General features: G+C 38.8%; 1 protein-coding gene across 1 annotated transcript in view; it reads right to left on the bottom strand.

Moving 5' to 3' along the window:
- Window positions 1-24,536, bottom strand: part of ABCA12 (ATP binding cassette subfamily A member 12) — a 160,680-nt gene extending 136,144 nt beyond the window's left edge. Inside the window, exons 1-2 of the mRNA XM_045853702.1 lie at window positions 24,422-24,536; window positions 11,197-11,290 (exon numbers count right to left, since the gene is read on the bottom strand). Coding sequence (XP_045709658.1) covers window positions 11,197-11,290; window positions 24,422-24,490 — 163 coding nt within the window. The 5' untranslated portion in view covers window positions 24,491-24,536. The remainder of the gene's footprint in view (window positions 1-11,196; window positions 11,291-24,421) is intronic.
- Window positions 24,537-25,922: the final 1,386 nt, after the last annotated feature.

The raw sequence follows: 25,922 nt of genomic DNA, 5'->3' as shown, positions 1-25,922 counted from the left end.
TGAGTATCTAACTTCCACCCTTAAACAAGTCATCCCTTCCGTGAAAATGACAACATAACAACCTGCACAAGAGGAAAGCATTCTGGCCTGTATACCCATTTTCCACTGAGTTGGAAGACTGGTTTAACAGGTTTCTGCTTATCTGTAGCCTTCATGTATTGCACCAAATTTGTTCACTTATTCAACAAATACTTGGTGGACAACTAAGTGCCAGGCAATCTAACAGAGAGCGGTTTGGTTAGCTCTACCTACAGCAAGGTTCAGTATTTCCAATGGAGCTGCAGGATTCTGTTTAACAGATAGCATGGTGAATATGAAAAGGATTTGGGCAGTAAGACTGAATTAAATTTTGGCTTCAGCCCTTCCTTAGCGAGATCTGTCACTAAAACCCTTGAAAATGAACACCTTCATCCATAAAACAGCAACAGGTGATGCTCCTCATGCAGGTACTGGGTTAGGTGCCAGGAACGCAGTGTGGTCCCTAGCCCATGAGGACTCTGACGTGATGGGCCTGAATATTTCAAGAATGTTTAATGCACTTTGTTACTGTACCACTGACTCTTGTTTATCTGTGTGGTGATTTAAAAATGTGTTCTCATAATCACTGGCACTTTTTTCCTTCAGAAGGTGGAGACTAATTCACCTGCCTTTGTATATGGGTCAGGTTTAGTTTCTCATGAAGAGACTGTGGCAGAAGTGAGGCTCTGTGGATTCGCGGGCCAGGTCGTAGAAAGGACCGCTTCCACCTGACTGTTTCTTGGATGGCTCACTCTGGGAGCAGCCAGCTGCCACGTCATGAAGACACTGAAACAAACTATAGGGAGAAGCTGAGGCCTCTCACCAACCATCAGTTATCAGCTCCCCAGCCATAGGCACCATCCACCTTGGAAACAGATGGTTCAGCCCTCGTCAAGCTGCCACAGGAGGGCAGCCCTACCCCAATACCCCAACTCCTGACTGCAGCCTCATGAGAGACTCCAAGCCAAAACTGCGCAGCTAAAACCGCTCCCAAATTTCTGACCCATAAGAACCAAAGGAAACTAAATGTTTATTATTGCTGTCACTCAGTTTGGGGAGACAATTTGATATAAAGCAATAGATGACTAACAAAGCCTGTGATAGAAATACCTGGATGAAGGTAAACAATTACGGTGGAAAACCTTTTAAATTTCCTTTGGTTTACCTCCCGTGTTAGAAAGAAAAATTAAATAACTCCTCATAGACTTCCAGTGTTTCTGTTACTACAGAAGAAAAGCCCAACTCCCAGGCTTAGTGCTGAAAACCTACCCAGCTGGATCTCCTCTGCTCCCCAGTGAAAACTTTGTTTTGGCCTGGCAAGTCCACCTGTCCCCAGCCAGTCAGTTAGTCCTGAGAGCTCCTGCCTCCAAGATTTTGATCATGACCTTCCTCCCCGTTGAAGGGCACCTCCCTTCTTGTCGCATATCCAGCACGCTCATGTTTTTCCCCTTCCAAACGTAATTCAAGTCCTGGGGTAATTCTTGATGAGACTAATTCATAGCAACCTCTTTCCTTTTAAAACATCCAATAACTTGTATTACCAGTGCTGCTATTTAATACTTAGTTTCTTAAGTATTTGCACTGTTGTTACATGTCACTATTAATTAATCAAAAAGTAGCTGAGTTCCTACTATATGCAAAGCCCTGCACCAAGAGCCATATTTAACAGTTTTACTTTAGTTACATTTAACTTTTTATTTTTAAAATCTATTATGGCACATAATTTTTTATGTGTGTTTCTTCAACCGCCATTCCATTCCAAGCACCTCGAGGACAGAAAGCAGACCCACCCTTTACAGCTCTAGGCACCTCCTTGTAGAGCAAAATGCATCTTTTTACCATCTCCACATAGGGCAGCAATTTCAAAATAATGAAATGATTTTTCACTTTCCCTCATTCTCCTGTTATTTATGAAACTAGAAGCATAGTGATACCATGGTAGAATATAAAGCAGCATTCATTTGAGTGGAACTGGGTTCCCCTGGGCATGTAACTTAATCAAGGCATCATCTTGGAAAAACACCTGTGCATAAAAATTCAGGAAATTATGAACACTTCCTTCCTTAGTCAGCACCCTTAGCACTCTCTGACAGGAGGCATTCTATTCTGCTCAGCTGTCCTGAAAATGTTGTCAACATAAGAATGAAAAGACATGGTGTGAGACTTCTGACATCCTGAGGACAGGCATATAGCCATGAAAGAGCCAGGGCTAAAATGAGGCAGAGAAAGTGACAATGTAACTCAGATAAAAGCAAAATTCTTCTCCGAACTTATTCAAAGAATTCAATGCATTTCCTGGTACGCTTTAACCTCAGTGAACTAGTAAAAAATGCAACTACTTTAAAATAAGAAAAGAAAGTTGATAAGAGATTGCTCTCAAACTTTACCTTGCTTAAGAATTGCCTGGGATGTTCTGTAAGCTATCTATCTGGTCCTCTCCATCACCCCACACACAACCACTAGCTCCTGTCCATCACCTCATTTCCACCAGCTCCTTCACCACGTGCCAGTTCAAAAAGTCTAGGGTAAGAACCTGGAGTCCACATCTTTCAACAGGCTTATTTAGATGAGTTTAGTTACAGCAGAGTGAATACATCTATTCGTAAATCTCAAAAATAGAAAAAAGACAAAGAGGAAAAATATTGTAATATAGCATGATTCCTGTATTATTTTCTTAGTTATCTGCATTTCCACTCCCCCAAATTGTCCTAAATTGTATTGATCTCATCTGGACAGTAGGAAATTAGGGGGTTAGAGCTAGTTGTACATTGAAAACCCCCATATCATAAAAAGTAAACTCTCTGTTTTGAAAGAAATCTGGACTTAAAAATCCGGGAAGAAAGTGAGGGCTTGAAGGAGGAGGTGCTTTTAAAAGTTTGGGGAAATAGCTAGCTGTGATGGAGAAGTCCACAGATGTTTTAACCCCATAGCATTTCCAGGGCAACCCCCACCCACCTGATTCATCCGTGTCCTGTGTCCTCACTTATGTCGGCCCATTTGTTAGGAACACAAAGACACTAGTTGTCTAGCTGACAAACCACTATTCAGTCTTCAAGATTCATACTAATACACAGGACCTCCATGTGAAGACAGTCCTGATATCACAGGCCATGCTATATGAGCCACATTGGAAGCCCAGGCCAAAGAAAAGTCAGTAATCCTGATTTTTACTTTATATAAAATTTTGATACTTTGCTCATCCTGGATTTTTAAAATTAATTTTGATATTTGAGAATATGGTATTGAAACATGATTTATCATAATTACTGAGTAGTTTTTATCAGCCCTGTAATTTTGCACTGCACTTGCCTTACCGAAGTCCCAGCTCTGGTCCAGGTAAGTTGTCTGAACTCCATTTTCTCTGCTGTGTCTGCTCTGGGACCTACCTCCACTGTGGAATGTATCCCACTGCACTACAGTTTCTGATATACTTATTGCTCTCCACAGACCAGATTGCTCTCAAGGCCCATGGCTTACTTCATCAACACAGAGACAATGGGCACTCTTAAAATATGTGACAATGACAAGAATAAAAGTCATGAACTTTAATCAAGTCTCTTAAATTCTCTAAACCTCAGTTTTCTTATCTGTCAAATAATGATAAGATACCAGATTATTTCAAGAATACTCAATGATTGATTCTGTACTCTACTCATATAATATAATATAATAAAAATATCTAACACTAATGTAGCTTTTACTATGTGTCAGGCACTTTCCTAAGTGTACAAGAATTAACTCATTTAATTCTCACAACTTGTCTGAAAGTTGGTGCTATTATTGGCCTCGACATACACACGTGGAAGCTGAGGCTACAAGCAACTCAGAGAGCATCCAAGGCTAGTATTTGGAGCCAGGCAGTCTGGGTCTGGACCTGTGCCCTAAGTCCTATATCACCTCTCACAACAGTAATAATAACAATAATTTTATACATAAATATAAATATGTAAATATACTATTCAAACAAATACTTTTCTTAAAGGTGAAAATATTATAGGTCATTCTAATTCTAATGCACAATGAAATTCTAAGTGACCAGAGACCAGTGAATATTGTAGGCTGTGGAATTTCTTCTATGAGGGCTATTATTATTCACCGGTTCACCCATCAAAGCACAGGATACAAGGTGACCTAATTTAAAAAATGAGAAAAGTTGAATACAGAGAAGCATAAAATGACTAAGGTTTGGTCGACCAGGTTTCCTGGGTGATTCTTAGAAGAAGGTTTAATAAAACCTCAGGAAAACACAGCGCCCGCCCACCAGGCAGCCAGACCTTCCGCTCTGAGCCTGTGTCTGGGCTCTCTGCTCTCTGATAATTGTAAGCAAATTGGCTGAAATGACCTTGTTTAACCTGGCTCTTAGATTCTGGGGAATATTGGAAACATCAGCGGATACTGGCAACCTCCACAAGTAACATTACTATACTGGTGAGGATTTTAGAAATAACCAATTATTTATCTCAATAATATAGACTTGAGTATTATAGGTTCCTGACTGTGAGTAATGGGAGCCCCTCTTCTCTTTACAAAGGAAGGGAAGGGGAAGAGGGAGAGAGAAGACGTGGCTCCCAGAGCCACCTTCAGTGAGGCTGTCGCCTCTGGGAAGCGTGTAAGATAGATCATCAAAGTAGAAATGACATAGAAATGAACAGAAAAAAAAATCTGCCACGGCACAATCAACAGCTATCCTTTCCTCTCTATTTTTCTCCTTGTTGGATTTTTACTGCCGTCCAAGGTACTTCTGGTTCTGTGATGCAACCCTGTGAACCGAGCCTACTCTCAGGCATCAGTTGGGAAATCCTTTTGTCATGTTATCTGGCATTGAGGTGTGTCCATCTGCGTTGCATGAGAGAATGACAGAATTTCCCGTCAGCAGCGAGGGGAGATGGGCAACTACCAGCAGAAGCTGGAGCGGTCCCTGTGCAAGAGTGTGAGGGAGCCAATGTCCACCTTCCTCCTGCCCTTTTTCTACAACTCCGGGCAGAGTGCGACAGGAAGCAAAGTCACAATCTAACCCCAATCTCAGCTTCTATGAGTTTCACAGAATTCCTCTCCCATGTTGCCATAAAGGGTCACTCACATTTCCATAAAAGTTGTCAACTACCGATTTGTTGATGGAAGAAGTGAGTGATAGGGGTTTGGCTGTGAAATTCAAAAGCTGCTGTGATATTTTCTGGACCTTAAGCAAGAATTAGATTGTAACATCTCTCCCACACAGAAATCTTAGGTATGTATTCATAAGAGCTCTCAGATATTCGTGATGGAAATTCTCAGGTGGATCTGCCTGGGGAGGAGTTAGGGAGCCTCATGTTCACTGTTTTCCCCAACATGAGCATGATGGACATTTTTGATGGCACAGTGAGATTTTCTGGGATCTGAGAGGTCATAATCAAGCCACAAACAAACTAATTCCTCGTCCTTTACTCACCTCAAATTCACACTGAGTTGTTGTGTTTTTTTTTTCTCTATTCATCCTTTGGTGTATTTTGTAATTCAATCACCCATATTAATCTTTTCAATTGTATCCAATTCTGACCAATATAGTGAACTCCTATTTTGTTTCCTGCATTGGGGATCACGCTGTATTTAATATGAGTGTGATGTGATGTGATTTCTGGTATTCATGCACAGCCTTTCCAACGAGTGAGTCAAGATTAAACCATAAAGCACTCAAAGACCACTATAGTCCAATACATCAGCAAGAGAGATAAAAAGGAGAAATAATTGGAGTTTGAATGACCAGGGAAAGCCAAAGGGCAAACCTTAGAAGTGAGCTCTACTTTTAATAGACATTGAGGATGATTCACGAGCACATGGACCCAAGCAGGAATGAGGACAGGATGTGGGGGACACATTCAGACCCTGCTTTTTCAGGCACAGACATCATGCTGTAGGACAGAAAGAGCAGAAAAGTGGATGAATTCTGATTAGAAAAGTGGTGAAACCTAGGCAAACAGAAGTTGAAACTTGGTAGGCCTGAAATGTATTTTAGGAAACCATCTGGTGAGGAAATTTGAAAAAGTTATATAACAGAAGAAATCCAGGCATGAAACAATGAAATTTTGGAGTGGCAGGTCGCAGGAAGGATGACATTTCACAAGATAGATTCTGACTTTAAGGCTAGTGATTGTGGGAGATGAAGGAAAGGGAGGAGTCAGATGATTCAGATGTTTCTAACCTGAGAAGCTGCCTAGTGGTGCTGGCACATGTGAGAATGGAGAAATTGGATGGGGTAATCCCTGGCAGAAGAAGAATGATGATGAGTTCTGAGCTTCCCAGAACAAAACCCACATTGGTTTTGAGCCAATCAAGACAGAAAACAAATTATTTACTAGGGGTCCCTCACTCATTACTATTACTATTAAATCGTCAATGTTCTGATGAGCATGGCACACCCAGAATCCTGTCCTCACGCACTTGCCTTCACTTCCATTTAAAAAGAGAGAGAGAGAGACTATTCAAAAAGTCAGCAGCAAGAGATTGGGGCCGGAAGAAACCTCACTCCTCTAATTTTCACAGCCCTCACTAGTGAGATGCCTTATAGACACTTTCAACAGAAAAGTACACAATAGTTTTCTCTTAATCATTCAGGTAGTATAGTTATAACATCATGCGTGGATCCCACAAAACACCAATTAATCAATAATATCAATCTTCCTCCTCAATGTTTTCCTGGAGCTGCTGACAAGCAGAAAAACCAATTGAGTTCATTTTTACAGGCACATCCTGTCTAGGAGAGCACTAATAGGTGGTATAAGGGAGAAAAAGGAGATGCTGTACATTCAAATGAGCCAGCCCTTAGTACTGCCATGGTTTGCACTCATGACCTGGATTAAACCACTCTGTCTGCACATAAAAACTGTACGGTTCAAATCCAGACTCAGTCACAGAGTAACCATATGAACATTGATAAATTACTAAACATTTTCTGTGTCTCAGTTTTGTTGCCTTTAAAATAACGACCATCAAATCACATAGTTCAGAGAGATGATGTGTGTCTAACTAAGGAAATATATGCGAAGCACTCAGCATAGTGACTGACACATGGTCAAGTGTTCAGTAAGTATTCATCCCTATTATTATTTTTATTTGTCTCTGATGACAAAAGGCATGCAATGGAGGTCACAAGACATGCTAGGAATGTCAATCTTGCATTGACCAAAACCACTGGGTTACACCTGGATGGGTAGTATTCAGTATAACTTTGTGGCAACACAAATTTGGATAGAATTCAATCAGCAGTTGGCTTCTGCCTTCCACCAGCCCTTATTTTCACATGTGGGATGGGCCAAATTTATAGTCTTCCAAAGTGGGAGGGGTGTTAGAAAGTGACAGCCCCGAGATAGTTGGGGTTCAATTCAGTGTGTGGTTATGTGGTTTTAATGACATTTTCTGCCACTTCAGAAATGTTGTTTTTCATTAACTTCATAAAAATGCAACTCCTGGTTTGGCAGGACTGAATTTTTGGAGTCCACTTATCTCATTATGGCAGGATTTTACTGTTCTTGAAAAGTCGTCAGTTCCACAGTCATTAGGAATGCTCACCTGTACTTTCAGGGGTATAAACGCGTTAAAAGGAGACAAAATTAACTCACTGCACATTACAGCTTGGCTTAGTCTAAAAGCATTTTGGAGAGTTTTGTTTTGTTTTCCTTTGCTCCTACCCATGATATTTTGGCTTGAAGTTTGCCTTCTGACAAGCTATTGCATGTAGAGATTGTAAGAGGCTGGAATTAATTCAAACATGGGGCCTCAGCCCATTTTCCCCCCAGGTGAATGAGCAGCATCAGGCCCTGCCTGGCAGGCTTTGGAAGGTGCCTTTACCTGGAACTTATTATATGCAAAGGCTAGTTACCTAAGCTGTTGATGGCAGCACAGAAGAGAGTAAGTGAGAGCAGATGATGCCAAAACGAAGCGTTTGCTCTGGGTTGGGGTTTGCCATGCAGTGAAGGGACTGCAGCAGCTTCCTTACCCCAACCCAGACCTCTCCAGAAGTCCATCCATCAAAACACAAGGGTGGGAATCCTTTGAGTGGCTAACGAAGTTTGGTCCGAATGACTTAGCAGTCCTACAGACCTGTCCGGCTGTTCTGGGAGCAGAATGTGCCCACAAGATGACAACTCCCGTTCTCACCACAGCTGAGTTTCAGCTGGGGTGTAGTCTGAAGTTTCATCTTCATCTCTCTGTTGCCCAACTAGCGCTGAAGAAGTCACAGTTTCCCAGAAAGGATTTTTAACGCTTATACGCAGGACCTGATTCTTATGGTACTACCACTACAGTGACTCATGCGGGATTCGTCAGACAGAGGCAGCGTTCTGCATTGAATGCTAATATGTAGGGTAACTCTGATACATACATTGGAATGTATCTCTCCCTCCTATCTCTTGATTGCACGACACAGAGAAGAGGTGTTTATACTGATATCTAATTTTTAGCCTACGTTTGCAAGATCTAAGTAACACAACATGAGAAATTAGTACTGGATACTAGATGTAAAACATGTGAGGCCTTCATGGACATGGACAACAGTGTGGTGATTGCTAGGGAGAGGGGTGTATAAGGGAACTAAATGAATGGGGGAAAAATACAATAAAGACTAAATCCAAAAAATTTAAAGAAGAAAAAAATGTGAATCCTTGAGCTTAAAACCAGATTCTGGAGCCCAGGTTCGAATCCTGACATCACCACGTACTAACGATGCCGTCTTGGTCAAGTTACTTGACCTCTGCGCACACCGGTGCTTTCACTAGTGAAGTGAATGACATTGCCATGACCTCCCCAAGTGCCAGGGCACACAGTATAAGATCCAGGTATGCCTATGACTTTCATCTTTTGGTATCATAGATGTGAGAAACAAAGAAAAATAACAACGACAAAAAGAATAAAAATATCTAAATCCAAATTGTCATTTTCAAGTTATTCTCTCTACTACAAGAGAAAAGAAAAGGTAGCTTTATCTACAGTAGTTTTAAGTTCTCAAAATTACTCTACAAAATAGCACCTTCGAATATAAAATTGCATTTTACACTGTATTGATTATAGGATGAATTGAATTCTTGGGCATAATTTGTATTTGGCTCTTTGTATAAGAGGGTAAGCTACTTTATAAATCTCCTGGACAAAGAATAAGAAAAGGTAGTTTCCAAAACCCTTCTCTCCTATCCTACATGATTGAATTTTGGCAAATTACACACTCCTTGGGTCCCTGTGTTCTCATCTATAAAGTGATAGAGTCCCTTCTAGTTCTAATAACAAGCTAGTAAACTATTTTTTAGATTGAGTCTGACAAGATCTCAGAAAAACTGAGTGAGAAACTGGTGAGAATATTTTCAATGTTTGAACTTTCCCATAATTTGATCTCTCCTACCCATAAACAGACATATAACTGTCTCATAGCTAATTATTATTGGAGTATGATAATGGACCATAGTAAAAATTGGTATTTTATATCAATTATTATTGGGATATTTATATTTAGTGTACTAAAACTTCTTGGTATCTTTTAGTTATTGTATTTTTGCAGATATTTTTAGATTAGGTCTATGATGCATTTGTCACAATTTTTCTAATTTCTTCTTTGCAATTTAATGGAATTGTAAGAGCTTTTCATCATTTTCTCTTTGAATCTTTAAATCCTATCAGGTCTTGCCAATTAGATCAAGATTATTCACTCACACACCTTAGATTTCTCTCTTGGAAGTTTTATAAGAGAAACTTTATATAACTGAAAATCTTTAAAAGCAAGAAATGGTGGAAATAAGTTGAGGAAAGGGGCCAAAAATTCCTTCTCTCCCTATCATTAGCAAATAATAATTAGCACCTTAAACCAGAAGAATTTGGAGTATTTGTCCTTATGTAATGAATGCATCATTTCTAAGTCTGTGCTGTCCATGCTAAGACTATGCTGAGTCTGTACTTAAGATATGCAAGAACATTAATTCTAACAATGGAATTAATTTGCTTTAAAAAGCTAATATGTACACAATATAAAGAGAACAAAATTATGCTGTTTTCATAAACAACCTAATAAAATCTCACCAACAATTCTACATAATTACCTCTGCAAAAGTCCTTTAGGAATCAGAAGGTCCTCTTCAAATAAAAGGAGTTGTTTATTCTAGCATCAAGGGTTTAAATGTGTCAGTCACACTAACTGAATTGATATATGTATATTTTTGAAGTATTCTATTGTGTACGATTTAAGTAGATTCCACCATGGCTCTCATCTTATTCTTTAGGACTGAGTGGCTGAAAAGGACTGTGTTTTTTAAAATGCCACTAGCTCATTATTCTGTTTACAAATAATTCAGCACAGTATTCCTTATATAACAAATGGCCAAAATTTATCGGAAATACAGAAATTAGATTAACGAGAAACTTTAGAAGATGAATTTTGTGAAACATGAAGCATCTCACCTGACTTTTACTTAAGTAAATTACTTAAGTAAAATATAAGTATTTCTAATTAAAATACTTAAGTATTTCTACTAAGAAACCTAGCTCCTAAGTTTAAGAACAAAAGCAAAAACAACAATGGTCAAATCATTGGCATTAAAAAAATCACCCTCCTCAGTTCTGAGGGCTTGTCTGAGCCTTTTCTGCATTTTCCTTCTAGAGCCAAAAGCAAATAATGAACAGCGTTGGGCATTATGCCCAATTTATAACTTGGCAATGACTAAATGTAACTGAAAGAGCAGTAATCGGAAACCAATCCTCTCTTCAGCTGTGTCGATACATTGGCACCGCGCCAGTATCTGCCCTGAAGTGAGTTAAGAAGATTTTTGTTGTAGAACCTTGGTTTCATTTATTCAGTTGATCAAACAAGTCTATGTTTTCTGCTACAACACAAAAGTAAAGGAAGACCCAACTGAGATTCCTGCTTGCCTATGTCGTACACACCATGGTGAGATTTATGAGATAAATAATGAATGAGTCAAAATTTCAGAGACAAAGCATGGCTCCTATATGCTTTGTATTTTCCTACATAAATATTACAGGCTTATCTTTCTAATGAATTTAAAAAAACTGAAGAAAAACATACTAAGTATTTTTACAAATGCTTTCAAAAGGAAACACTATTCAAAAAACAAATTTTATAATGAAACATTAAAGTACTATCCAAATAAACTTTAACTCGAATTCAAAAGTTAGGGAAACAAATAAATCTTATTTACTTACAAGTTGGTTTTGCTTTTGGAGGAAATTTGGTCCGGGTAATAGCCAAAATTATGAAAATAATGACTGGCCATAAAATCAAGACAAGTGTCCACAGCTGCAGAATAATGACAGGAAAAAAATATTAATTATACTGCTGAACCAAAAAAAAACCCAACATGAAATACATCATACTATAAAATTCCAACACAAGACAGGTATTTGCCTATAAACATTATTAATAAAAAGGAATGAGATATTTTTTAAATGAAAGAGAACTAGAAATGAACACAAGATTTTTTTTTCCAGGCTTAAACCCTTAAAATGACTTTCTGAAGACCCCTTTCCAGTTTCCTCTCATGACTGCCCCTGGAGCAATGCTTGTAAAATTCTAATCTAATTAGTAAGCTCCTCACATAAAATCCCCATTTCTCAGTTGCTTGCTGGATGAGGCTCAGCCTTCTGAACAGGGCCTGCAACACCCACACAACTGCCCCCTACACCAGTCTTACAGTTTCCAAAGTCACCATTTTACGGTCAGCTGGAAAGATTAATGTGGGCCATTGGATAATGGTTCAATAGACATTGTTGAACAACAGCAACAAAAAATGAATGAATAATTGAGTCGATGAGTAAACAGGAACTTAAAGTTTTATTCAACACCCCCTACCATACCACTATATATATGATAGAGGGAGTTCTATGCTTCTATCATAGAACTTAACATACTTTTACTGTCAATACATTTTTTTGTCTGGCCCACAAAATAAATGGGCAAGCCTTTTATGGCAGGAACGGTGTCTTATCGATCAGGGGTACAAAATAGATACTCAAAAATGTATAACCACATTGACATTTCTATTAGAGAACTCCACTGTAAGACAATTTAGGAGTGGCTTTGATCTCCACATAGACATGATTTGGTTCATACGACATTAACTGCTTAATATTTTACAATCTTATAAAATGTTTCAAACATGTATTCACATGAACATTAACTGTGATATGCGAACTATTATAGCACTCAAACCAAACCTAACAGGACAAACCTTGTGTATAATTAATCAAGTAAAACTTAGAATTATGTTTCTGCCTGGTTATGGTCCGATTGCTATTATTCCTTCACCACTTTTCAGAGACAAGGTGCTTCTGCCAAATCTCAAAATGCTGCTGGGGGCTCGTTAATTCTCCAAAATGATCTAGACCCATCCAGTGATTGATCCTCCAGCAGCTCCTGACCTGAATTTTCTATGAAAATGTCCACTGTGTGTCTCATAGCACTGGTCTCCTTGCTGGGAGGCCTGTCACCAACTTCTTAGACTTTGGGTTTAAGAGCAAGTTTTTGTAAAAAGGAAGAAGTCAATTATTGATGTAAAGGTTTCTAAGGGGCTAGGTTTGATCATAGCTGAAAAGGTCCCAGACTGATCGAACAGCCTAATCTATACAGCTCTTCTCAAGTATTAGCGTGCATACCAATCACCGAAGGATCTTGTGCACAGCATCGGATTCTGTAGATCGGAGGCAGAGCCAGGAATCCTGCATTTCTAATAAGCTGCAGGTGGGCGCTGCTGGTGCTGCTCTCCAAGCACCACACTTGGGGTAGAGCAGGTCTAAGGACATGCCACCCCACTGAACCAGAAGGATTGTTCATAAAGTCCTGGGATATTTTTGTTGGAAAGTTCTTTTGAGATCCTCTAATGGGTAGAATTCAGGGCATTCATAACTTGGATAGGAAAGAACAAATTACATTTTTATTTTCTCTAGCTCATGATTGAACTTGAGCAGTTTCCACGGATGATGGATGTAAGCCATGAACCACAACGTGATTAGAAGTGGCTGTGACTTGCTCACCAACAGAAACCACAGATACTTTCAAGTCGCATTAGTGTTGTGGCAGATACCTCAAAGTGCCATCTGCACTTACTGTGACATTGAAATCACAGTAGTTACGGGTTTGTGGTATGTATTTATTTATTTAATGCTTATAAAGACGCACACATTACCATCTCCTAAATTTGCTTTTAAGTGCCTTAATAACTGTATTTCAGTATAATTCATTTTATTTGTAACCCTATTTATTCTTAGAAGAGCCATATGTTTCACGAGGCTGCCAAAGACAGCCATAGCATAGAAGAGGTTAAGAGGCCTCAATCTGACCCAACTCCCGTTTTTGTTCTCTGGGGCACAGAAGATCAGCACAATTTAACCAAAGTCACATACCCAATTGGGAAGCAGAGCAGGGGACAAGGATCTGAATATCAAAATACTCAGGCTAGGATTTTCTTTAAAAAAAAAGATATCATACTGTTCTGAGAAACAAATAAGAAAGAATTACAGAAAGTGTGCTGGAAAAATACAAGTGCTATAAAAAATAAGTTGCGTTATTATTATAGCTTAGTTTCTGATATACTTGAAAATTAAAGTTCGTTCTTCAAAGACCATAGATACGACACAAGGTATCATATTTATTCTAAGTGACTCATTTGAAATGTAGACTGTAAAGAGTGAAGGTTAAAAAATGTAATATCTATGGATTCATTGGTCTTATATTTGAGGCCACAGTTATTCTTTAAAAACAAATTCACCTGAGTAGGGTTAGTGTCCCAAAGCTACTTTCAGAGGCATCTATTGATTTTTCCACAGTAACCGCAGAAGAAATCAGTGGGTAACTGAGATCAATTGTACCAACACAAACGTACATTCACATTCAAGTAAGCATCATCTGTTGTGGGGTATCTTTAAAAGGCCTTTTGGTTGATCTAATTTGATGGTTTCATGAAGATATTTTGGTTAATTTGGTAATTGATTTTAGACACAATTTAAATCCAGACTGAAACGTAATCTCTATCAGTGTCGTTGAAGGCAACTTTGACTCTGTTACAGGTAAAAATCACAGCAAGCCCATGAGTAGTCTGTTATCATTAGATTTCCCCTGGGATTGTAGATCAGAGAGGTTTGAGCAACATTTCTGCACCCTGCATTTTAGAAGGATAATAAATACTAAAGCATTCACACTGTGATTGCAGGGATGTTAAGGTTGACGAGTTAATCACAAAAGCAAGAAATAAACAAAATTCAAATTTTCATAGCAGCAGGATTGCTCTCAATACCATTCTAAACATTATCATAAATAACCTAGAATTCAATGTGGTGTCAAGGATCCAAATACTAAACTGATGAGTCATGGCCTTTTTTTTTCTTGTTTGCTTAGAGAAAGGGCTAACATTTTGATCTTACATGCATACATACGGGGACTACTTGAAAAGTTTGGGAAAAGCAGCTTTTAAGAGTTTCATATCTTTGCTGATATTTTAATTTAGCCCACACTTCTCTCTATACCTCATTTGCCTTCCATCCCCCCCTCCCCTGGCAATTCAGACATGGAAGGGCACAGGTACACTGAGCAGTTTATAATTTCTTAATGGCCATGACATTTGTCTCCTTTTATTTCTCCAGGGATTAGTTTCTATTGAGATGTCTCATTCTTTGCCTTTCTCTTCCCATTTTTCCCCTAAAACATTCAGTGCCTGAAAGTTCTTGGGTGGTGCCCAGCAAGATAAGTCCATGCTAGGACTGGGGGCCCCACAGTGACACAGTGAGGGAGTTGGGTCCCTACCAAGTTAAAGAGGACACCCTCAGTGCAGCAACCAGACAAGGGATGTCACAGCCGAAGGTGGGTAGGGAAGGTATCTGTTCTGAGTGAAGACCAGACAATTCCTTTGATACAGGGAGGCTGACCAAAAAGTAAATACCCCCATTAGAGGAGCCAGGTTTCTCACTATCCATCAGGGGGATTATAAACATGGAAAAGGAGAAAACTAGCATGAACAAAAATTTTTAGTGTTGGGTTAGAAGTAAGTATGTGAATATGAACTCCTGATTTCCAAAATGTACAGACATGAAATATTGCTATAAATGTGTGTATAACATTTATTTTCTTCTTTCTGGTTCTATAAGTTATTTCTGTCTCATTGTGTACTTTTTCTGTCCCAGTCTGAAAAATAGCCATATTCTAGGAAATACTAGCTTCTTGTAGTGGACAGATGAGAGTTGAGTGTGCTTGTTGCTATTGGCATGCCACTGTTTCTAAGCCTAGACAGAGCCATAGGATATATGTAGAATATATGTAGACACAGAGATAGATGATGGTTAGATAGATAGATAGATAGATAGATAGATGATAGGTAGATAGAATCCATGGACTAGAGTAGTTTGAAATTGGTTGTGTCCAAAATGAATTATAGTAATTGTCATTATAATTTTCAAATTGCAATGGGGATTCCTTCTCTAACTCTGAAAATAAATAAAAGTAAAACATTTAAGATGAAGACTCTCCATTCCATCAAAGTCTTGAAGGGTCTTATTGAAACTTAGGGTTTAACATAAACTATAGTGATCATTTATTATTATTATTATTATTAAGATAAAAATGAGTGAGCACCTATTGTATACTGTATAATAGTCATTGAGGATAGAGTAATTAATATTTTCAGTCTTTTGAGAAAATATTAAGAATAATTATTATTTTTTAAATATTTTATTTATTTATTTATTTTAGAGAGGGAAGGGAGGGTGAGAGAGAGAGAGAAACATCAATGTGCGGTTGCTGGGGGTTATGGCCTACAACCCTGGAATGTACCCTGGCTGGGAATCGAACCTGGGACACTCTGGTTCCCAGCCCGCGCTCAATCCACTGAGCTATGCCAGCCAGGGCTAAGAATAATTATAACCAAATGTTATAGAGGATGAGTGCTAAGACAAAGGAAGTAATGAGTGTGGAAGGAAGATAAAGCAAGGGGAGCTGATTCTAAAACCTAAAAGATGGAAAGAGTCAGGCAGAAGAAAAGATATGTATGTGGGATGGAGTGTGAAGAAGAAGTGGGTGTCTTTTCAGCAGAAAAAACATATGGGTGAAGACCCACAGATGGAAAAGAAGGTGAAATATTACAGGAAAAGAAATAGGTCCAGAATGACTGGTGCATTAAGAGTCAGGGAAAGCATTTCTGCCATATGCTTATCCAACCTCTACTTGAACACTTCTAGTGACTAGAAGTTAACTATTTCATAAGACTTCCTTATTATTGGACAACTCAATTTGTCTGATTTTTCTGCTTATATCAAGGCAGTATCTTCTTGTTTTGACTAACACTCATTTGTCTTAGTTTGGCCTCCTCTTTCACATGAGAATTCAACAGGTATTTTAAGAGAGACGAAGTACCCCTCTCTTCCTGGGTACCTGTGCAGTTCCTCCAGCAATCTTGTTAAATATAATTTCAAAATTTCTGTCCCACCATAAATTCTGGTTGTCAAGTGGTCTCCTAACAATTGTATCAGAATTATATCAGAATTCAATATAATAGCTAATAGTTATTGGTTGCTTAGAATGTACAACGTACCATGTTAAACACTTAATATGCATTATCTTGTTTAATATAATCACCTCATTTCCTTTTGCAGATGGGAAATTGGAACTTAAAGAGACTAAATAAGCTTTCATTCCATAAAGTACTAAGTGATAGAGCTGACCTTTGAACTCAGGGTGCCTGGCTTTGGCACCTGTCCCATTAAGCTATGTAGCCAAACCATTGCAAAACAGATTACTAGCTCTCTTTGACCACAATAATATACTTTTATTAGTTCAGCCCATAAGAGCATTAAAAGTAATTTAAAAGTCATCCTGTAACCTCAGATCATAACTTTTTATTGCAAACTTGAAGATGAAACTTGCCCAAGCTTCCATAAATAAAGTACACTGTCTCTTCCTTCCTCTTCGATTCGTACCTTTGCGAATTGTCCCATAAGTCAAGAATGACTGTTACTTGATGAAAACAAGAAGATTCCCAAGTTCACATTCTGAAGTAAGGGCTTGGTACATTAGCTCTGCAATAAACCTTAGTTCAATCTCCAAAATAAGAAAACAAAAGTATCAAGAGTTCTCAGTTAATTGGGCCTTTCTGCCTGTTAGCACCGCCATCCATATATGTGGCACATTTGGAAACTGGGATCAAGGATTTTTTTAGAAATCTGCACTTATAGATTATAATACATTTTGGAGATTGGTAAACTTTCTATAGTTCACGTGAAAACAACACAGTTTTATTGGACTTCAAGCTAATTTATTTCTCTATTGCTCTTATTCCTAAAACATTTTTATCTCCTTTACTTTCTACTGATTGACCAAACTAATAGCATGTGCATGTCTGCTGTGTGACAAGCACCATAATCAACAGGTAGATCTAATTTTCTTTTTAACAATTAAAAGGTATTAAGGGAGGACATGGTGCAGACCCAGAAAAGATAAAAGGGCCTGGGACATTTAAACACATAGGTGAGTAAATTATACAAGACCTAGTTTATTTTACTATGATTCAGAATCTTAAATTTTAGGATTAGAGTTTAATCCTAAATTGTTTTCATCCAAAAAATATTTTCATTCATACAGCAATCTGCTCCAAAATTTTGAAGCTAAGTCTTCCTTTTCCTCTAGCCACTCTGAGGGGAAGTTACATGAGCAAAGTGGAAATTTGGGGAGGAAGTGTCAAACTTGATCCAAAGTGTTAGAAGTTTATCAAGTTGTGGGAATATCTGTGATAGAAAAATAATAGTTCTATCAGCTGAGCTAAAGTATGATCCACTAGATAAAGTTACAGCAGAAAATAAGGAGCTGAAGTTAATTTTCCTTCTTCAGATTATAGATCTGGAATTAGATTCCCCCTCTACAGACATCAGAAATCACTCTTTGATATGTCATTCAGAACCCATCTTCTTAATGAAAGATAAACTCTCATCTTACACTCTCTAGTCTCCCTGTTTCTGGGTGGCACCAGGACTCTTTCCTGTCATTAACTAGCATCTCATTAGATGAGCCTCCCTGTTGCTAACCATTTCCAGTGGAATGTATCTTCATCTTTCCATTATTTTTAGAGTTACATTACAAACCCAGCAGGGTAGCAAGTGCATCTAATTGATTTTCTCTATTACCTAACATTTCTGTTCATGAGTACTGTGCTTTTTCACACTCTTTTAGTATTCATTTTTCCAACTGAGAAAAAGGGCGTAAATGGAGCCATTTCAAAATGGAGTCAGAACCACCATCCCAGAGAAGTGGCCGTGTGTATCTTGCTCGGTGAACCTTTGAAATAGTTGACTTTGGAAAAATAAACTGGTCAGGGCAGAACATTACTGTCTTCCAAACAACCGTTTGTGGAGCTGACAGGAAATTGGACATCCTGACTACAACGACTGAATATTAAAGACCTTCTTTAGACTCAGTAAATAGCCGTGTAAAGTTGAAGAAGAACTTAGCTTACTAGCACCAACAGAAGTTCCTTCCTTCTATTCATCTATTTCCCTTCACTTTCTCATAAAAATCCATTGTCTACACCCCATAATCAGAACACAATTTAGGTTTCTGCCTAAACCAGTGCTTCCTTGTTAACTATTCTTTGCTCTCAAATGCTTGTTGCCTCTCACTTTGGCTTTTGACTTTAGGTTAACAATTATGGTGTCAGAATTGGGACCTGAAGCGACCTTCCCTTCATGGGCCAGAGTTCCCTGGAACCATGTAAAATGCCCAAATGAGCCTCTTCTGTGTTCTCCTCTTCCACGGACCACCCACTTCCCGAAGCTGTGAATTCTCTCAGGCCCCTGACCTCCCTCCTTTTTGATTGAGGTCAGTGCCCTTCTTTGAGACCAGAAGGGAAAATTACCTCAGTTAGGCATTGCCATGGGGACAAGTGTCCCAGTGCCCGTGTGGTGCTGCCACAGGAGCTTGCTACCACCTGAGGAATTTTCCTCAGGATGGGCTCCTTTCACGCTTGTAAGAAGTTCCCTGGGTGTTGAGCAGCTCACAGGGATTCTTTTCCCCCTGGTGGGTGGGTATGAATTTTTGTTGCATGTTCTTTTCTTTGTCTCTGGCTGCTGTGTTGTTTGTCATGAGAAAGAGATTCCAAAGGGAACAACACAGGTTTTAATGCTATAAACCCTGTTGTCTGGTCTGGCCCTTGCAAACTGACAGTTTTTGCAGATCTCACCAGACCAGCATCTATTTAAACAAACGTTACTGTGGATTAAGTGCACGTGAGGTAAAAGCTACTGCTAACGGAACCTTAGAAGACAGAGCTGCCAAATTAATGGACATGGGTAGAGCATTTAAGAGCCAGGAGAGCACTGGACGCCTCAAATAAAGGCACCTGTCATAAGTTGGTCATGAATTGGGTTAGAAGCCAAAAGAGCCTCCTTGGAAAAATCAACGTGAGACCTTACGTATAGGCTCGAAGCCTCACCAGGTGAGTAAGGAAGGTCACTTCCTGGCAGGCACTGGAACCTCAGGATATCTTGGGGACCTCAAGATGAGAGGAATTAACCCAAATCTAAAGGTACTACAGGTGAAGTCTGATGACAAGTATTTGGCTTGGACTCTTAGCCTCAAGAGGCTATTAAAGGTTCAGTCTCAAGATTTCTTTTTGAAAGTTCCAGCAAAGCAGATTTAAAAGAGTCTATATAATCAATTGTTATACTTGATGCACTTATGTAGATAATTGGGCCAAGCTTACTAAAACTTGACTTAATTATAGAAAAACTAATTTGCTTGCAAAATGTGTTTGGTAAAAATTGGATAACTGCAGAGAGAGAAAAAACTATGTTTCAATAGAAGCTGTAATACACACTTATGGATATCAGTTCTGCTAATTGTCTTTAAGGTTTTGTTTTTGCCTGTAAACTGGATTAAATTTTGAATTCTTTTAGTTGGCTCAAGTATTTGGCTACAACTCTCCAAACTAACATTTCCAATTTTTCTTGGAATCATTGAGAACTAAAGCTGCCATTTTTCCGGAAGCCCTGCATACGGACTGGAAACAACTTGATATAAAGCCCACAGAAATCACCACAATTGCTCATGCTTGAACAATCTTCATGCCTGATGTTGTGTAAGCCACCTGAAAATTTACCTGAACAATGGATGACATCATCAGAGACCTTTCAAACTGCAAAAGATGCTTCAACTCTGACATCTACAATTTTTCTTGACTGGCTTCCCCTGTGGCTCAGAAACTGGTTTCTTACCCCTAACCTTTGTTTTTCTTTTGTTTCCACAGAAATGCCTCTTATTGAATACCTGATTGATAACATCCCAGGGCCCTTGACCTTTTCAGCTAGCTACACTCAAGCATTTCCTCCTACACAGGTTTATTCTCCAAATTCAGCTTAGCGTTTTGTTTGTCATTACAGAAGTTCTTGTTATAAAATTTTGTTTGCTTTACATAGCTTGATGTTGTAAAGGTGTCACTTGGATAATGACTGCTCAGAGTTTTGAGATAATTATTAAGGCCTATGAGACTTCATATGAAAAACCTCAAGGAACTGACTACAGAAGATGTTTGCCCTTAAAGAAACACGACAGTAAGACCTGCCTTTATTCTGGCACCCCCTCGTTGCTTAAATGTGGCTTAAGACTCCTAAAGAAACCACTTTCCCTTCTATATGGGACATGGTATACTGGAAATGAGCCTTCCCAGCAACAGATCAATGAAGCTTTCAACAACTGATCAATGTTGCTTTCCACTGGTCGATCAGCAATGCTTTCAAGGAAAGATCTCAGTTAAAATGGAGAAATAAGAAAAATAAAATAAATGGAGCCAACTCAAAATTAAGTCAGAGCCACCTTCCCAGAGAAAAGGCCACACACGTCTTGCTCCTTGAAACTTTGGACTGTTCGACTTTGACAAAATAACCTTTGGATTGGGCCAGAGCAGCCTTGTCTTCCAAACAACCATCTGTGGCGCTAACAGGAAAGCAGACTTCTTGATCACAAAGACTGGAGAGTCAAGGCCTTCTTTAGAATCAGTAAACAGCCACACAGAGCAACTGAATATCCTAGCTTATTAGCACCAGTGGAAATTCCTTCCACCTTCATGCAATTATTTCCCTTCCCTTTCTCATAAAAACCCTTGCCTTCGCATTTTATTTTTTAGGTTAACAATGTAACTGAGAATTGATATTATTATTAATATTTTAAAAAAACAGCAATATCTAAGGCCTCCATAGTGAATATGGTGTTTTTGTTGGTGAGCTGAACTCTAAACAGAGATCAGAAAATATTGAGAAAGGAAACTCAACCCAGGAGCAACTAAGAAGCGGCAGAAAGTAATAGAAAGAATAGATCTATCTCTGAGTCTTTAAATTCACTATGTGACCTTGGACAAGCCTCTTGAATACTCTGAAACTCTATAAAATAAAAGCATTTAGATAATCCCAATATTCCAGAATTCTGGTGTTTGATATTTTTTTAAAAAAAGAAACATTTACTCTAAGAACAATTTTGAGGAGGATCACCTCAAAAAGTAAAGATCACGTCTTCCCTATTTTGCAGCCAAATCCAACATTTAGTTACTTTGTTATCATTCTATTTTTTAGACTGTATCGCTGTTTGAAATTCTTCTCTCATTTTCTATTGTAGTGTATATTTTTATAATGTTTCCTTAGTAATTCCACACTAACATTTTTACTGTATCTTCATTTCTTTTTTATTCTTTCTCATATATCATTTGTTGCTTCATTAACAATCCCTGTCTCCCTCATTTACAAACTGTCTTTCCCACTGCCTTGCTTTGCGATAGGGTCTTTTGAAAACAGACTGGGCGAGAATGCCATAGGGGTGATGCTAGCATTTTTTTTACATTCAGTAAGGACTATACATTTTCAGTGTCACACATACTAAAATTCTGTTTTCTTCTGTATAAACATATATGTTAAAGTACCCATTCAGAACAACTAGAGAGAGAGACAGTATACTTTCTTGAGGGATGACAACCCCAAATCCTACCGAAAGACTGTGTCTTCTCCTTAAATTTATATACACCGCTTTGCACATTTCTCTGTCTTCTAATTTGACTATATTTCTTATTTTCTTTCATTTCATCTCCTTTTAGATCTTTTTTTAAAAGATTTTATTTATTTCTTTTTAGAGAAGGGGAAGGGAGGGAGGGAGAAAGAGAGAGAGAGAATCAATGTGTGGTTGCCTCTCACATGGCCCCCCCACTGGGGACCTGGCCTGCAACCCAGGCATGTGCCCTGACTGGGAATCAAACCTGCGATGCTTTGGTTTGCAGCCCGCATTCCATCCACTGAGCTACGCCAGCCAGGGCCTCATCTCCTTTTAGATCTTTAACCCTAACTTTCCAACCTCTTCATTTTCTCATTCTTCTCTCTTAAATAACATTGGCCCATACATATCCTTCCTACCTGTGTCCTCAAGTCGTCTCTCCACTACCAAGATACAGAGTTAGTCCTGGGTCCTTCCCTTGCTCTTTCACCCTCCACTTAGAATTGTCTTTCTTTCTCCTTTTGGCATCATCACTGTTTTTGAAAGGCCTCTGTGTTCCTGTAGTTGGTCATAATGGATTCAGGGGAACCCTCTTTATTACCCCCTATTCTGGGCTTTTTCTAATCACTCTTCCTGAAACAAAGATGTTTCTGCCCCAGGTCCCATTCTCACAAGGTGAACCTAACTTCATTTGATGTCCCAAAATAAACTGATAGCTTATGTATTCTCTTGCCCTAGGCACAAACATAAGGAAGAGGGGCTTTTTAGGGATTTTTGGCTTAATGAGAGTAATATACAGTATTAGAGCAAAAACCTTTTAGCATATCTAACTTCCATCTCTTAATATGCCATGTCCAGCAGAAATAGAAAAAAAAAGTCTATAGTAGAAAATTATTATATCAGCTATGTTACACATAAGGAAGAAACTTAGAGTTTCTAGGGATAAAATTTCTCAGTGAAGTATTTTATTCACCTGAGGGTTTTGTTTTTAAGTTTTAGGTAAAATGGAGTTGTAAGAAGAATAGAAAATTTCAGCATTCTGTTCATCAGCAATAATTGATACGTTTTCAGTTCCTCTATGCTTTTATTTTAAACTATTAAGTTTTCATCACTTAAGAACTTTATATAAATTTCTTTCTCTCTCCCACAACCCCTTCTTCTAGATTTCCTTTCATCATTACAGCAAATAAAATATGCCAACACATTGCCCCAAATCCCTCTATAATCAATTTGCCAGGTGTTTGGCACCATGTATAAAGCAATTTGAAATGCATTAGCACATTTGGTTCTCACTGCTCCATGAGATAGATGCTAGAGATCTCATGCCCATTTTAGAAAGGGGAAGGCCAGTGCTCAGGGAAATTGTGCTATGCTACTCAAGTCTTATAGCTGGTAGGGAGCAAAACCAAGAACCCAATTTATGATCTTAAATTCTACACACCAGATTCACAAAGGAGGGTTTGATCATTTACTTCTCCCTCTTAATATATACGTCAGAACACTTATGAAAGGACTCAGGCACTACAAGGAAACCTAGAATAAGATAAGGTGCAGAGATAAAATGTTGGTTTCTATGACACATACTATGTGCACAATATTTATATTATTCATGTAAGGCTGGGAATTACCACTCCAAAATGAAGTATATTGAGTGTCTCTTTGGATTTCTCCAGTTTTCAAACATCCTTCCCAGTATGTGGTAACTCATAAAAGCCAGTTCCTTTCTTGGTCTACCAGTACCCTATCTCATGAGGATCTAATAGCTAGGTTTATAATTTAAAAAGCAAACACGAATGTAAGAAGACAAATAAATATGTTGCAATGAGCAGAGTAGACAGACTGTAGCAGTAAAGTTAAGTGATTCATAAGACTCTGCAAGTATGGCACGCACATGGGCCCTTGCTTGGCATGTCTAGTAAATAATTTTTAGATAACTAAAATTTTGTAGGAGCTTTTCGACACCAACAGCCTTCAGACTATTTCTTTTCCATTTCTTACTTTTCAGCCAAGCTGTCTATTGCTTTTGGTTTTCAAGTATATTTCTCTCCTATGCGATTGTACTTTTCATCCAATACATTTCTTCATCTCATTTTTTAACTAAATTCATTAAGAAAACTTCTGAAAGCATCTTGGCCAGAAAGTTAGAATTCAACACTAGATCCAATTCCCCCTGCTAACAAGACACATCCTTTCCTTTGCCCAGGACATAGCCTGGTTTACTCTTGTACTGAAATCAAAGGCTGCTTTCGGGGCAAGTTGAGACCAGTGCCTTTAGCTGGAAGGCAGATGCAGGGATGATTTCTGACTATCTTATTTCCTGCTTTAAAAATTAAATTAAGACTCTTCTCTTTTTACCTCATTAGCATCATGTTTTATGATCGCCTGCAGCACCACCCCAAGCCCCGCTCCCTTATTTTCACTCACCGGCTGCCTTTTGACACCGAGCCAGTTCTTCCAAACCAAGACCCGGAGCTGGTGAAACTGGGAAGCCATCCTTCAAACACTCCAAACAACAGAAATTGTCTTTTTTACTCTACCCCTCAAAAAAAAAAAAGAATTGGTCCAACTTGCTGTTGACAAGGGGTCAGAAGCCTTTTCACGGCATAGCTTTCCTGGCACTTGGGGTAAGAAACCCACAATTCCCTGCCACGGATCTTCTTTTCCTGTGCAAGGATTGGCTTAATTCTTCACCAAGGAGCACTTCTCAACCAACTCTTCTTCCCAAATAAGGACCCAGACCAGGATCTTTCAGTGGCTTTTGCTTATTTTAAAATAACCTCCAGTTGCTGGTTGTTGTATGAAGTCCAGACTCAAAGAGAGAATGAATGTCATTGGGATAAAGCCTGACTGTAAAAAAAAAAAAAAAAGCTGAACCTACACCTCCTACTCTCCACGAAATTAACTGCCTGTCCACACCTTCAAGAAGGTGTCACCTGCGCTGAACACGTCATGAGGAATTAGGTGGGACTCTTGCCAGGCCAGTAGGACTTGTCCTAGTTTCTCTCGCCTACTTTACCACATAGTGCCTGTGCTGGCAGAGGCAGGACGTAAGGAGTATTTTACAGACTCTAGTCCAGTGACTTTTACAATATCTACAGTGTCATTAAGCTGTTTTAAGTCAATAAGACCAGAGCTAAGCTGAAAAGCTCCGAATATCAGTATATCATTAGATGTGCAGAGAAAGTCTCAAGCTCAGTTTAAAGCTGAGTTGAATATTTGGATTTCAGGGGAAGTGACTATGTGGGCTAGGTCCCACCTTCTATCACAATTTACTAGGTTAAGCAAAATGCAGAAGATAAAAGGTGGCAATAGGTGACATAAATAGCACACAATGGATTCCTCGTTTTGGAAGCATGAATTCCTGCATATGTTATAGAAAAGCTCTTTCAATCAGGTTAAAGGAAACATAGGCCCACCAGGTAATTTTAATAGTGATTAAGGGGATATGTAATGGAGAACCGTGGCATAAAGGCTTCCAGAAGTCACCTTGCTTACACACCTTAATGAAAGCCCATTCCCTCTAATATTTAATGCCTCTACCATCTGACTCCAGTCAATTTTCCAATCTCACCTCCCGACAGCATATTACAAGCACTTGACCACTTGCCAAACGGGTATGTATTACAATAGGCAAACATAATCTGTACCTTCTGGTCCCTGACTTGTTTATGCTACCTTCTCTATCTGCCCTCCCCCTCCCTAAACTGCTGCCTCTCAAAATTACTCCCAAGTTGACATCTTCTATGAAGTCTTTTTTTTGCTTTATTTTTATTGTTTACACTATTACAGATGTTCCCATTCCCTCCCTTTTCCCATTTCCCACCCTCTGACTCCACTTCCCACCCTCTGACTCCACTCCCCCCCTTCCCTCTGGCTATCACCATACTGTTGTCTGTGTCCGTGGGTCATGCCTATATGTTCTTGG

The sequence above is a fragment of the Phyllostomus hastatus genome, unplaced genomic scaffold, assembly GCF_019186645.2.
Source record: "Phyllostomus hastatus isolate PE091 unplaced genomic scaffold, TTU_PhHast_1.1 phas_contig_137, whole genome shotgun sequence".
In the NCBI taxonomy this organism is placed as follows: Eukaryota; Metazoa; Chordata; class Mammalia; order Chiroptera; family Phyllostomidae; genus Phyllostomus; species Phyllostomus hastatus.
The sequence above is the reverse complement of the archived record's forward strand: the minus strand, read 5'-3'. Positions and strand labels throughout refer to the sequence as shown.